Genomic DNA, 14335 nt, shown 5'->3' on the forward strand with positions numbered 1-14335 from the left:
GTGCCCGTAAGTCAAATATTTAATATTCTTGTTTTATGATGTGAAATATTAATTTACACTGTGGTATTCAGTGTATCCACTATTATGTGAATATTTTAACTGTAATTGTTACTGCAATAATGGCTCTCATCTACAAGCCAGGCAAATTCTTCAAAGAGTTTGCCTTGGTAGTTCAGTTTAAAATAAACTCAAATTGAAGTCACAGGCATGGACTGTAATTTGAGTTTTTAGATCCTCATCTGGCAAACAATGATTTCCATATTTAACTTTCAGCACTTGAGTAGGTCCCACTAGTTGCAACGGGACTCCTCAAATGCCTGAAGTTAAGTATGTCCATGAGTATTTGCAGGATCAAAGCCTTTGTGAGAAAGTTATTCCTGTAGAGCAGGGGTAGTCAATAGGTGGACTGTGGGCCAAATCTGGACCACCAGACACTTTTGAATGGACCTCAAAATCTATTTACTTATTATTAGGGTTTTTTTTTTTTTTTTTTTTTTAAATGATTTTCTCTGGAGTCTGGACGTTGACTATACCTGGGCCCAGAAATTTGGACCTGGACAAAAAAATAATTGACTACCCCTGCTGTAGAGTATAAAAAGGATTTCTTGAACAACCAGGAAACCCACAATTAAAACACCAAAATCATGTGAAGTGGTGGATCATCCACCGTAAGTTCATACTTCACTCATATCTGTTGTGTAGGTATGTTTTTTAAGTGTTTAATATACACATACTAAAACACTATGCTGTGATTACAAATATACAACGGGCTTTTGACTTACGCTTGAAATATATAGCAAGGTTCAATAAATAATGCAATTCACAGTATAGGTTATTTTATGAAAGTTGGCTCACTGCTTTTTAAAAAAAGTTTAAAATGGGCTCGGAAAGTTTCTGAATCACACAAGATCACATTAGGTCAGTTATAAAGAATAAATTTGCACTTTTCCCCCTAGTACCCAAGGAACTCCCAGCTATTTAAAACTGTCCCTCTATAATTATTCACAATGCTTGTAACAAAAATAAATACAATTTCTAAGTCGTCTTTGGCATGTTGTAATTCAAGGTGAGTAATATTTAGCAGCATAGTGTAAAAGAAAAAATACATACTGTATAATGCACTACTGGATTCAGCCTTACAAGGAGAAGAATGTAGTACAATGCAAACTTTAATGTCAATATATACAGAGCTTTAAAGAAAACATCTTTTAAAAAATGAAATAAATACAATATGATACAAAATCCACAATATGTTTAGAGAAGGAACGATAGTTACAATATCTGACAACGGGGACCTTTTGTATAGTTCATCTTTGAAGTACCTCAGATAGCATATAATTGAATTGCACGCTTTGTTTTAACTTTAATGCCCTTTCATATATTGAGATTTATGCCCAGTCACATGCCAAACAGTTTTAGCTATAATCAGAGTATCAGTGCAAGAATGCCAAAGTGCTTGGGAAATTATGACAATGCAATAGTTAGCAAATGTTCATAAGCCTAATGCAACATACATATTATAGAAACACTTTGCCCTGCAAAGGAGATACCTTCTTGCTATTTTTTTCAGTACCCTAACAAAAACAGGTGTAATTACTGCTGATTACTATAAATGGAGTTTGAATGATTATTTCTGAAACAGATTTATCAATAAGGGGACTTGCCAATTAGAGTTTAAAGATCCTCTACATACAGCTTTCAAAATTGTTCTTTTCATGAAAGAATTTGTTTTTCTTACATAGAAAAAACCCAGTAAGAGACAAGGATTTGTATTATAAAAGGTTTAAAAAAATAAAAATAAAAGACTAGTTACTCTACTATTCAGTTTTAGCCACACAGCTGCTTTTCCTCAATTTAACTTCCATATTATTTATATTCACAAAGAAATATGCAGGTTTATCAACAGTCAGGAAAATATTGCCGTTTGGGAGCAATTCTTAAAAAAATACACTGGAAAGAAGGACAGCTAGTATTCCAAAATCACTTGATTGAACAGTTGCTAATACAAAAGTGTGTGGTTATATAACCAAGTACAGCATTTGTCTTCTATACACACACACACTTGGTAACATGTATGAATGCTTTCATAAGTGATTGTGGATCAACTGTTGTGTCAAATACATTGCTCCTGTGATATTATATAACTAAAGGATCCCCCCTGCAACTTTACTATAATTGAATCAAACAGGAGGTAACACACTGAAAATTAACTTAAAAAAAAAAAATCTTTCATTTATCTTAAACACAGGCATGCTTCCAGTTTTTGGCTGGGAGTAAGAAACGTAACTGTTATAGTAGTGCACAAAACCCTGTTTGCATGACTATTTTAGCCTCATTCTGTTGACTAAGTGTGGATCACCACCACACTTTTGGACAATTTATACAACTGAATCTCAATCTTTTGCAGGCTCCCCCCTCCTCTAATTGTAATATCTGAAAAAGAAATTAAGTACTTTGATGTTATAGCAACCTGTTACAATGCACTGATGAACAGATGCCTACAATGAATGGTTGTCAAAGTACATCTTAAAATTTGCTAGAAATACTGTTTTAATTATTGGATGTTTCAATTAATTAATTTTTTCAACTCTTACAATATACAGTGAGTGTACAAGTTTTTTTAATTAATTTTTTCAAAGCTAAAGAGAGAAGGATAAGGATAATTCAGCTCTATAAATGGAAGTCTAAAGATAACAACTGACTGGTGTGGGGTTGGCTTTCATTTTCATATCCATGAGATGTTTGAGATGTGTTCTCTGGAAGTACACACTAAGCAGGACATCTAAGCTATACAGCTGTGCTACCAGCAATTGGACAGCCTTTGTACAACCACATACATCACAAGTTTCTAGTGTGGCCAAAGAAATGCTCTCCTTTTGAGCATAAGGAAAACACATAAAAAAACTAAAACCTGTATTCAATAACTGATCACAAAAGCCAAAACATGTTGGCTTAAGACAATCTGCCCATACTGAAGCTCCCTAGATACTTCTGATTCTGCAACATCTGCTGTTGGTGCCACTGCATAACTTTTGAGTAATGGGGCCAAGAGCACACTACAGATGTTTACATTTTACAAATAACCAGTACTTCAACGAAACAATCTCACAGTGCACAGGGTATGACACCTTTTATTACAGACCTACTCCAGCTCAAACTTAAATAGGAGTCTTGCCACTTACTTTAGTGGTAGCTGGTCAGGCCCTACGTAAATATGTATTTGAGAAAAAAAGGCTTTGATTACAATTGCACTACTGAGACTATGACTTTTGGCAGGCTTCTTGCTGGGGAATGATATTTGAGACATTAGCCCGTGTTGGATCATATTAGGAGGATGGTAATTAGCACTACAGAAATCCCTATATATAAAGTAGCTCTCCATTCTGTTTTTATAAAGGATGAAAGTAAAAAATTCACTACAGTATTGTAGCTTATTTTTAAGTCCGTACCCACAATAAAATGCTAACCAGTTTACAGTCTTAGGGTTGCCAACTTTCTAATCGCACAAAACCAAACACCCTGCCTCGCCCCTTCTGAGGCCCCGCCCCACCCCAAACCTTCTCCAAGTCCCATCCCAGTTCACTCCATCCCCTCCTCTTTCTGAGGCTTGCTCTCCCCCACCCTCACTCACTCATTTTCACCGGGCTGGTGCAGGGGGTTGGTGTGCAGGAGGGGTGAGGGCTGTGGCTGGGGGTGCAGCCTCTGGGATGGGGACAGAAATAAGGCGTGCAGGAGGGAACTCTGGGCTGGGGGGTGGGTCCCGAGAGGTTCAGAGTGTGGGAGGGGGCGGATGTTCCAGCCAAAAACTGGACACCTGGCAACCCTATCTTTGACTGTGTGGTAGCTATATCTACATGACACAAATTATACCTTTCAATAGCCCCTACCAAAGACTCAAATAATTGTAATTATCTTCATTTTCAAACAATTCACAGATTACTCATGAGGAGTTCATGTTGCTTACCTTTTAAATTCCATGACTACTGGGTTCTGCAAAACTGGCATTTTCCTTTAAAATGAGAAAAATCAGTTCAACCGCCAAAAGAGCATTAATGAAGATTGTGTCATGAAACACTGTAGGGGGGTATTCTGCAAATGTGAAGGTGAAACTTTATTCTGGATTCCAGCAATACCCACAGATACTGAAAAACTGACATGATGAAATTTTAAGCATCTAGATAGGATTTTGTTTGCACTAGTTACAATAAGTGTGTCTTATTCCCAAAATAAAAGTGGAAAGAGACATGCCACGTAGGCCTGATGTTTTGTGTCAAATATAACAGAGGTGTTGTCTACACAGTTTGTCTTTGTGAAAAGATTACCCCTCCAATGGTGCAGCCAGGGAAACCTTATTTTTGCCCTGGGAATGCCACTTGTAGTAGAGCTTAGTGATGTTCTTATCTAAACAGCAGGATTGACTTAGAAAGTGTTCTAAATTCTATGTTCACCAATCAGCATGTCTTTGTACATTTTACCTCTTTACAACTCCTATCCTCCACTCCAGGAAGATACCATTACATGCTAAGTATCTTGGCCTGCTTATTACTGATTTAGTGCACAATACTTCTAAGGTGCTTATTGCGCGGTGGGTCTGAACAAGTTAAGTGAAAATACCAATGCAAACACTGCTAAATCACTCATGAATAAAACCAAAAAAGACCAGCTGCCACTTTAGGAGGGAAAAAACTGAAAACAATTAAGCTTAGCATCTCAGATGTTCTCTTTCCCGCATTTTTATTACTTTAACATTAAAATCTACATTACAAATGGACCTTTGTTTTTAAATGTGCTTTTTGCTCTTTGTTCTGTATCCAGAGTCTGATTTTTTGTGATCTCAATTTTGATAGAAACAGTTTTTAATATTACAAATGAAATTACAATATTAGGTGGGAAATATGGAGAGGTGTACACTTAATTGCACGCAAAGGTCTCTAATAATGAAAAAAGCATTGAACATGCAAGATGCAGAATTCTTTCTAAGTAGTATTTTTCCCATGTGGCAGCTGTGTTCTTTGTTACTTTTCAAGCATTTCAAACAGGCACCTCAAGTTAGGTACAAATGGGCCCTAATATTTCCAACACCCTATTGTACCCAAGAAATTGAGTAGCAGGCATGACACACTAGTGTACACATGTTCTTCATTAAATCCCATACTACAAGCATCCCAATTTAAAACACTTAATTGTTCAGTAAGGCAATTCCTACCTCCTGCACAGCAATAAGTAGTAACTAGCAGCATATCTACAGTATTCCCAACAACAACAAAAAAAGCAGCGAGTCACCTCCACATTTTAGGATGAGTTACTGCTACTTTTGTTATCCAGAATCCCCCCAAAAGCCTTCACACCATTGTATTATCTCAGTATGTGAAGTCTCCCCCCTTCCCCCAGATTAACATTTTATGATCTGCTATAAAAACGTTACGGGATTAGAAATTCAATGACAGCAGACAAGTCAGGACAATAATTGATTTTTGGTCATAATGATTCTCAATGTGTTCAAATTTAGCAAAGTATACTTTCCTAATATTTAAAATGTTTATCACGCTACTATATTAGAACAATTGTGTAGTAGTGTCTAAAGCTTCATGAAATGCTTTATTTGATCACATCCTCTGAGAATTGATTGAGGTTCTAGTTCACTCCTAGGTGCAATTCAAAGTGTTGGTTTTGATTTAGAAAACTCTAAAATCATTTGGGACCTGGCAGTACTACAGACTAACTCTCTCTCTGTGATATACCAAAGTAGTTCAGGTGAGCTGAGGCACTTAACTAAATGCCCCTATATTCAAACAGAGAGGGAGAGGACAGCAGGATATTTTCAGTGAGGTCCACAACTGTGGAATCTACTCCCCCTCTCTGGTCAAAATCCTGTACCTATTGACTTTAAGGGCACATTTCAAAGCTTATTTTCCCAGACTTCACCTGTGGTTAGCCAAGGAAAGGGTTTTTAATAGGGCCATGTTTGTAATATTTGTACATGTGCCAAGGAACATAGGAGCAATTACATACATTTAAATAAATAAAACTAATAAACTATGTGCCAAATATGCTACAATGAAATATCAGTTTACCTAACAATCCAGGATAAGCTAACATTGAATATACTGCTCTTCAACAGAAAAGATTGCCAAAGGAATCGCAATATAGTCCACGTACAGAGGGATAGCCAGGTACTGATGGACAGCCTTTGATACAGTGGATAAAACAGCTTTATGGAAGTTGCTATACCACTATGGAATCCCTCAGAAATCTGATCACACAGAACTTCTGTGAAAATATGACCTGCCAGTAATACATATCAGTGAGCTAAGCCATTTGAGTTTACTACCAGCAGCAGACAAGGATGCCTTATGTCACCCATGATCTTTTTACTGGTAGCACACTGGGTAATGAGAAATACCACAGAACAATCAAGTAGCATACAATGGAGTTTCACACAAATGTTAGAAGATCTAGACTTTGCAGGTGACATCAACTTGCTATCCTAAGCTCAGAGAGGCATGCAAGCTGAAACAAATTATCTTTGGGCATATGCACAATTAGTAGGGTTGAAAATCAACACACAACAAGAAACAGCAACACTTTCTGGGCCTGACAGAATAGGTCCAATATTTCACATATCAAGTACAACAGGTAGGACAGACATTAAAGTCAAAATAGCGAAAACCAGACATGCCTTCATAACTCTAAAGCTGATCTGAAGAAACAGAAATCTTGCCCTTCAAATGAAATTTCGAATATTTAACAACATTGTGAAGTCATTTTTAACAGATGACACTGAAACTTGGACACTTAAGACCTTACTATCTAACCTCCAAGTTTTCATAAACAACTGCCTGAAACAAATCCTTAATATCAGATGGCTGGTGGGGAGAGGAGGGGGGAAATCGAACTCTGGAGGACGACGAAATATACTGATAGGTCAGGAAATTATGGAACGAAAATGAAGATGACTAGAACATACATGGAGGAAAGACCCAAGTAACATAAGACAGGAGTTGGACTGGAACCCCGAGGGCAAGAGGCAACAAGCTAGACCAAGCATTACATGGAAACGCACAATAGAAAGTTATCGAAATGATACGGGAAGAGCTAAGACTGCAGCAAGAGACTGTCAAAAGATGGAAGGCAGTGGTGAAGTCCCTATGTTCCTCATGAGATAGGAAGGCATAATTCAGTCAAGTTACAGAAGGATAAAAATAACTAAAAGCATATGGACTACTTGAACTACTATCACATGTCCTATCTAAAGTAGTACCAATCCAGGCTCTCACTCTTGAAGACTTATAATATAATCATTTTCATAGCTCAGTACAGAACACAGTAAGATCTTTTATGTTGAAAACAGGGGGTGTTTCCCCAAGCTTATGACTATTGACCAGTGGTGGGCAATCTGCGGCCTGCATGAGGCCTGTCAGGGTAATCCGCTGGTGGGCTGCAAAACAGTTGGTTTATATTGACTGTCTGCAGGCGCGGCCGCCCACAGCTCCCAGTGGCTGTGGTTCACCGTTTCCAGCCAATGGGAGCTGCAGGAAGCGGCGTGGGTCCACCACTGCTATAGACAGAAATACACACTGACATTAGAGATACCCATTCCCTAAACAAGGTCACTTGTTATCCAGTTGTTTGGTTTAATTTTATGGATGACGTGCAATGTCTCAGATGCACACCATTTTTTAATATTTGTACACAAACCTTTTTAATTCTGGGCACCAGGCAAGTGTAGAACTCCCGTATTAGCACTAATGCATTTTGCACTGGCACAATAAGGTGGTCAGTCTTGTCTCTAGCATCAATGAGTTAAATGAATGGAGTCCATTGGTAAGTGCCCAATTACAAAGTAATTTAAGTAAGAACTTGTGGATTTTTTACAAGTGGGTTTGATGGTAAAAAGACTGACACTATGACACTTTTTACGTACAACTTGGTTATTGGTAATGGTCCCCTAAACCACTTCTTCATGAACCCAGCAAAACTATACAGTATGTAAAGAATATTTGCAACAAACCTCTGAAAGGACAGTGTATGGAAATACCTTATGATCTTTGTGATGTACCCTGATGTTTAAGTTAAATAAACATGGACATCGCCTGTAAAACAACACAGTGTGAATCCCCCTGAACCTGTGGATTTTTTTCTTTTAAAAAAGGACTTTTACAGAATTCAAGTAGTGTAGCAGGAAACCATATATGTCTTTCGATCACAGGTCAGGCAAATATAGAGCCACTTATTGGATTTTCCTTTGCTCCAGTTTGGCTCAGGTGCCCCAGTGGATCTATAAGTCTGTTGAAGTTAGCTTTTTCATGCTCCGTCGTTGAGCTAAACTTGAAGCTGCGACAGGCTCTAAGACTGGCTGAAATGTCTTGTGATTCAGTGCAGAATATGTGGCAGCCATGGCCCCCTAGAGAACAATGAAATCCACAAAGATTGTAAAGGTTATCTGGGAATGAAAACACTGAATGTTAAATATTAATTCTTTATGAATCCTGGAAAAGCCACAGAGAACTTGTTAGGGCAGAATTACTTTTGTAAAAACCTTGTATTGATAAAGGGATAATTAATATTTATGCCTGGGTCCTCAAGGCTTCTGAGCATGGATTCTTCATAGACCTTTGGTCTGTTCCTTCTTCCCAGTAACATTTATTTCACTTTCCATTAAATTTCCTCTATGTTCATGAGGCCAGCGGTGCAAGTAGAATTCATTTCTTACCAGTACCCTGCACTCATGGGAGGGACACAAAGGGGGGGTACCAGCTAAAGGGGGGGGGAAGGAAGGGGACCCCTCCCCCCCCCGCCCCCAGCCCAGGGCTCACGTGCTCTCCCCATCCCCTCCCCATGATCCATCCCACATTACTTGGGGGCCCTCTGTCCTTCTCCTGCTGCGCTGGAGACTTCTGAACTGCAGGGCTCTCTAGAACAGCTGCAGCAAAAGGAGTAGAACGTGGGGCTCCTGTGCGGCCCGACGCCAGCAGCTCCTCTGGCGTGGCTGTACTGCCCCCAGCCCTTGCAAGCAGCTGGCTCTCCCGAATCCTGTCTGGGATTTGTACAGCAGCCCCACCGGAGGACAGGGCTGGGGGCAGTACAGCCATGCCAGAGGAGCTGCATATTCTGCTCCTTTTGCCGCTGTGGTTCTCAGGAGAGCCCTGCGAGCACCAGGAGGCCCTAGCCAGCCTGAGATGATCCTGTCTGAGATGCTAGGTACATATTCAGGGTAGCTAGATCTTCTTGGTGTTCATGCTGCCGCAGCTACACTATATTTAGCAAACTAGCTTGATCAGAGCTAGTGCAGGTAAGTCTCCTCATGCTGGAAGTGTAAATTCCAGCTTGATGTACAGACATCGCCTTAGAGACCAGCCAAACCTCCAGAAAATTCTCCATCTGGGTACGCGTATTGCCCCTATTACTCTAGTATTTAAAAAAATAGATAGAACAGCAACAATCTCTTCTCTCAGCCTCTACGACAAAAAACTTGATTAGTTCATCAATATTTTGTTTGAATGTTTATGAGTGAGTGTGTGCATTGTGAAGACAGAGAATCCTAATTCTAAGAAAGGTGTTCAGCATTTAGCTCTGAAAGTGGCTGGTTCCATAGTCTAGGACCAGCTCCTGAGAAATCTCTATCTTTTGCACTCATGAACTACCTTCAACAGTTTCATTGTTCTACACAGTGGGAGGTCAGTTGCAGAAAATGGATGCAGAGGTGATTCTCAAGTAACTAGGGCCAATCCCCAAGAAGGGGATTTGAATACAAGGACAGAGACTTTGAACTCTGCATTCAGTGAGGAGCCAGTATAGAATGGATGACTGGGTGAAGGGTTCATAGCAACACAAGTTGCTAAATGGCCAGTCTTCCCTGTTTAGTACTACTGGAGTTTTTAGTGGCGATGGATATTCTGGAATCCAACTGGAGGAGCCAAAAGGAACCAACAGTCATGAACCAAGGTAAGGGCATACAGTGAAGGATGCTACAAAAAAGGATCTAAAGGGGAATTTCAAACAGAGTAGATACTCCCCTTCTCACTCCACATACTCCCTTGTGATCTACAAAGTCCTGATTCCACAGAAATAGGGCAGAGGGGCTTATCTGGGCAGGGGAGCAAGCTGGGAACAACTGCCCTCCTCCTCATTTCCTCTAACCCCCACCATAGGGCTCTCCTCCACTGGCATTACTGGGGAAGGAGGGAACAAGTACCACCCCCTCAGGCAACAGAGCAACTATGGAAAGGACAACTTCAAGTGAAACACATACAGTAAAATATAGATTAACCCCTTTTCAACAAGGTCCTTATTTCCATGCCAACATCCTCTGTAATAAAAAAATATATATTGAAAAATCCCAAAAGCCACATCTGCAGTTTAGGACAGGAAGTGAAAAGCCATCCTATATCCAGCTGAAACTGCAAGTGGAATTTAGGCAGATGATAATTAGCAGAGTCAGAAAAAAAGACTGCTTTTCTTTCAAAAGTGTTAAGCTCACACGTATTGAGATGGAGGACTTTTTGTTTTACCTTAACTAGATGTGGCGCATCTTGTCTGTTTAGCTGATAATGAGGCAACTGGTCCCTGCAGGCTATCCACGAATGTTTTAATACTTGCTCTGCCGTGTATCGCTGATGTGGATCTACATGAAGCATATGGGATAGCAAGTCCTAGATTGAAATGATAAAAAACACATATAAAGTTGTTACATCCAAATATAAAGTGCCAGAAAGTTAGTGTTAATTACTAACAACATGAAAAAAACCATTTAATTCATCTGGAAGGATCTAACATGTCACACCAAACAAGGAAATCAATAGCTGAAGTGGGGCATTCTGTGTCTTGATATTTCAAATGTCTGAATACAATGTGTGACACTAAATAGGTACAATGAAGTCTGTTAAGAGAATGAGCATTCATTCTAAATAGAGCCTTATTAGAATGTTCATGATTTTTCATATTTCGGTTTGCTTATGAATCCAGTCATCTTTCAGAACAAGGGCAGAAATAGGTAGCACTAACCCAGAACAAATAAGCAATCCATTTGCCTTGGATTCATTTTTTCCTAGTGGCAGATGCTCCTCCTCATTTCCGCTATATAGTTTATGTCTGGACTACCAGCTGCAAAATCTAAAACTCAAATATAGTGATATGCCTCTGAAGTTTTTCCACTTTAAGGTACAAACTTGAAAGGTGAAACTGACCAGAAGTGTACATTTGGTTTTGCCCTATTGGAGTATTATTAGGAAAGTGCTATTTTAAGTTAATATGCAATTGCAAGGTTGGTCAAAAGAAGGTGGGAGAGAGATTAATTAAGACAGTAGTAGGTGGAAGGAAGAATATCAACAAAAGCAAGAACAAAGAATGATTACTGAGCAATTCGAGTAAGGACAATACGAGGCATTTAAAAAAATATATCAAGAACAAAATAAATCCTAGTAATAGTATAGGTCCATTACTAACAAAGATGGGGAAATTGTCACTAGTGAAACAAAGACAGAAGTTTCTTCAGGTATGTTAGCAACAAGAAGAAAGTCAAGGAAAGTGTAGGCCCCTTACTGAATGAGGGAGGCAACCTAGTGACAGAGGATGTGGAAAAAGCTAATGTAGTCAATGCTTTTTTTGCCTCAGTCTTCACAAACAAGGTCAGCTCCCAGACTGCTGCACTGGGCAGCACAGTATGGGGAGGAGATGACCAGCCCTCCATGGAGAAAGAAGTGGTTCAGGACTATTTAGAAAAACTGGATGAGCACAAATCCATGGGGCCAGATGCGCTGCATCCGAGGATGCTAAAGGAGTTGGCGGATGTGATTGCGGAGCCATTGGCCATCATCTTTGAAAACTCATGGCGATTGGGGGAGGTCCCGGATGACTGGAAAAAGGCTAATGTAGTGCCCATCTTTAAAAAAAGGGAAGGAGGAGGATCCGGGGAACTACAGGCCAGTCAGCCTCACCTCAGTCCCTGGAAAAATCATGGAGCAGGTCCTCAAGGAATCAATTATGAAACACTTAGAGGCGAGGAAAGTGATCAGGAACAGTCAGCATGGATTCACCAAGGGGAAGTCGTGCCTGACTAACCTAATTGCCTTCTATGATGAGATAACTGGCTCTGTGGATGAGGGGAAAGCAGTGGATATGTTATTCCTTGACTTTAGCAAAGCTTTTGATACGATCTCCCACAGTATCCTTGCCGCCAAGTTAAAGAAGTATGGGCTGGATAAATGGACTGTAAGGTGGATAGAAAGCTGGCTAGATCATCGGGCTCAACGGGTAGTGATCAGTGGCTCCATGTCTAGTTGGCAGCCAGTTTCAAGCGGCGTTCCCCAGGGATCGGTCCTGGGGCCGGTTTTGTTTAATATCTTTATTAATGATCTGGAGGATGGTGTGGACTGCATTCTCAGCAAGTTTGCAAATGACACTAAACTGGGAGGCATGGCAGATACACTGGAGGGTAGGGATCGGATACAGAGGGACCTAGACAAATTAGAGGATTGGGCCAAAAAAACCCTGATGAGGTTCAACAAGGACAAGTGCAGAGTCCTGCACTTAGGACGGAAGAATCCTATGCACTGCTACAGACTAGGGACCGAATGGCTAGGTAGCAGTTCTGCAGAAAAGGACCTAGGGGTCACAGTGGACGAGAAGCTGGATATGAGTCAACAGTGTGCTCTTGTTGCCAAGAAGGCTAACGGCATTTTGGGCTGTATAAGTAGGGGCATTGCCAGCAGATCGAGGAACGTCATCGTTCCCCTTTATTCGACATTGGTGAGGCCTCATCTGGAGCACTGTGTCCAGTTTTGGGCCCCACACTACAAGAAGGATGTGGAAAAATTGGAAAGAGTCCAGCGGAGGGCAACAAAAATGATTAGGGGTCTGTAGCACATGACTTATGAGGACAGGCTGAGGGAACTGGGATTGTTTAGTCTCCAGAAGAGAAGAATGAGGGGGGATTTGATAGCTGCTTTCAACTACCTGAAGGGGGGTTCCAAAGAGGATAGAGCTTGGCTGTTCTCAGTGGTGGCAGATAGATGATAGAACAAGAAGCAATGGTCTCAAGTTGCAGTGGGGGAGATCTAGGTTAGATATTAGGAAACACTATTTCACTAGGAGGGTGGTGAAGCACTGGAATGCGTTACCTAGGGAGGTGGTGGAATCTCCTTCCTTGGAGGGTTTTAAGGCCCGGCTTGACAAAGCCCTGGCTGGGATGATGTGGTTGGGAATTGGTCCTGCTTTGATCAGGGGGTTGGAGTAGATGACCTCCCGAGGTCCCTTCTAACCCTGATATTCTATGATTCTAAGTGTTCAGTAAATATTTATGTGGTTTTTGGAAAGAAGCTGGGTGACGCATTCACATCTCACAGTGATGATTTTTTTGCCTTTTCCAGCAGAAACTAAGTTGGATGTTAAACAGCTACTATAGTTCAATATTTTTAAATATAATTTACACCCGAGTATTAAAAAACTGGCCAAGGATCTCTCTTAACCACTGATGTTGATTTTTAACAAGTCTTGAATTACTAGGAAAGTTCCAGATGGCTGGAAAAATGGCAAAACTTTAAAAAGGGTAAACTGAATGGCTTGGGTACCTACAGGCCAACACTGATCCTGGTGAAATCAAGGAATGGCTGATACAGGAAGCAGTCATTAAAGAATTACATGATGGTATATTAGTGCCAGTCAATAATATTTTATGGAAAACAGTATCAAACATATCAGATACCAATCTGGTTAAATTACAAGTTGGGTTGAGAAAGGTAACCATGCTGACACAATATACACCTCCACCCCAATAGAACGCTGTCCTCAGGACCCCAAAAAAATCTTACTGCGTTATAGGTGAAATTGCATTATATCGAACTTGCTTTGATCCCCCAGAGCACTGCTTTACCGTGTTATATCCGAATTCGTGTTATATCGGGTCGCATTATATCAGGGTAGAGGTGTACTTAGACTTGTGTAATGCATTTGACTTAGTACCATATGACTGGAGGCTGAAGCTAGACAAACTCCGATTAGAAATACATTTTATTTTAAATGAGGTTAAAACTAAGTGAGGATAACTAACTGAACAGTCTTTAAATCTAGATTTAACATCTTTTTAAAAGATATGTCACAAACTATGGGCTTGATGTGGGAATTATGGGTGAAATGCTAATACCTGTGTTAAGGGGGTAAGATTAGATGACCAATATTGGTCCCTTTGTAGCTTTAAAGTTTATTAACCTACTAATAGGTCAGGTTAAAATTTATAATTATTATATTAGCACCATATTAGGTTATTAAAACTCAGAGATTTAAAATATAACCTAATTTTTACCATTGATACTGTGTGATTACTTTTGCAATTCACATA

General features: G+C 40.0%; 1 protein-coding gene across 1 annotated transcript in view; it reads right to left on the reverse strand.

The window, feature by feature from the left end:
• Positions 1-1040: 1040 nt before the first annotated feature.
• Positions 1041-14335, reverse strand: part of LOC117882584 (ribosomal protein S6 kinase alpha-6) — an 81600-nt gene continuing 68305 nt past the window's right edge. Inside the window, exons 21-22 of the mRNA XM_034781063.1 lie at positions 10512-10652; positions 1041-8404 (exon numbers count right to left, since the gene is read on the reverse strand). Coding sequence (XP_034636954.1) covers positions 8279-8404; positions 10512-10652 — 267 coding nt within the window. The 3' untranslated portion in view covers positions 1041-8278. The remainder of the gene's footprint in view (positions 8405-10511; positions 10653-14335) is intronic.

Source organism: Trachemys scripta, chromosome 9 (assembly GCF_013100865.1).
Source record: "Trachemys scripta elegans isolate TJP31775 chromosome 9, CAS_Tse_1.0, whole genome shotgun sequence".
NCBI classification, from domain to species: domain Eukaryota; kingdom Metazoa; phylum Chordata; order Testudines; family Emydidae; genus Trachemys; species Trachemys scripta.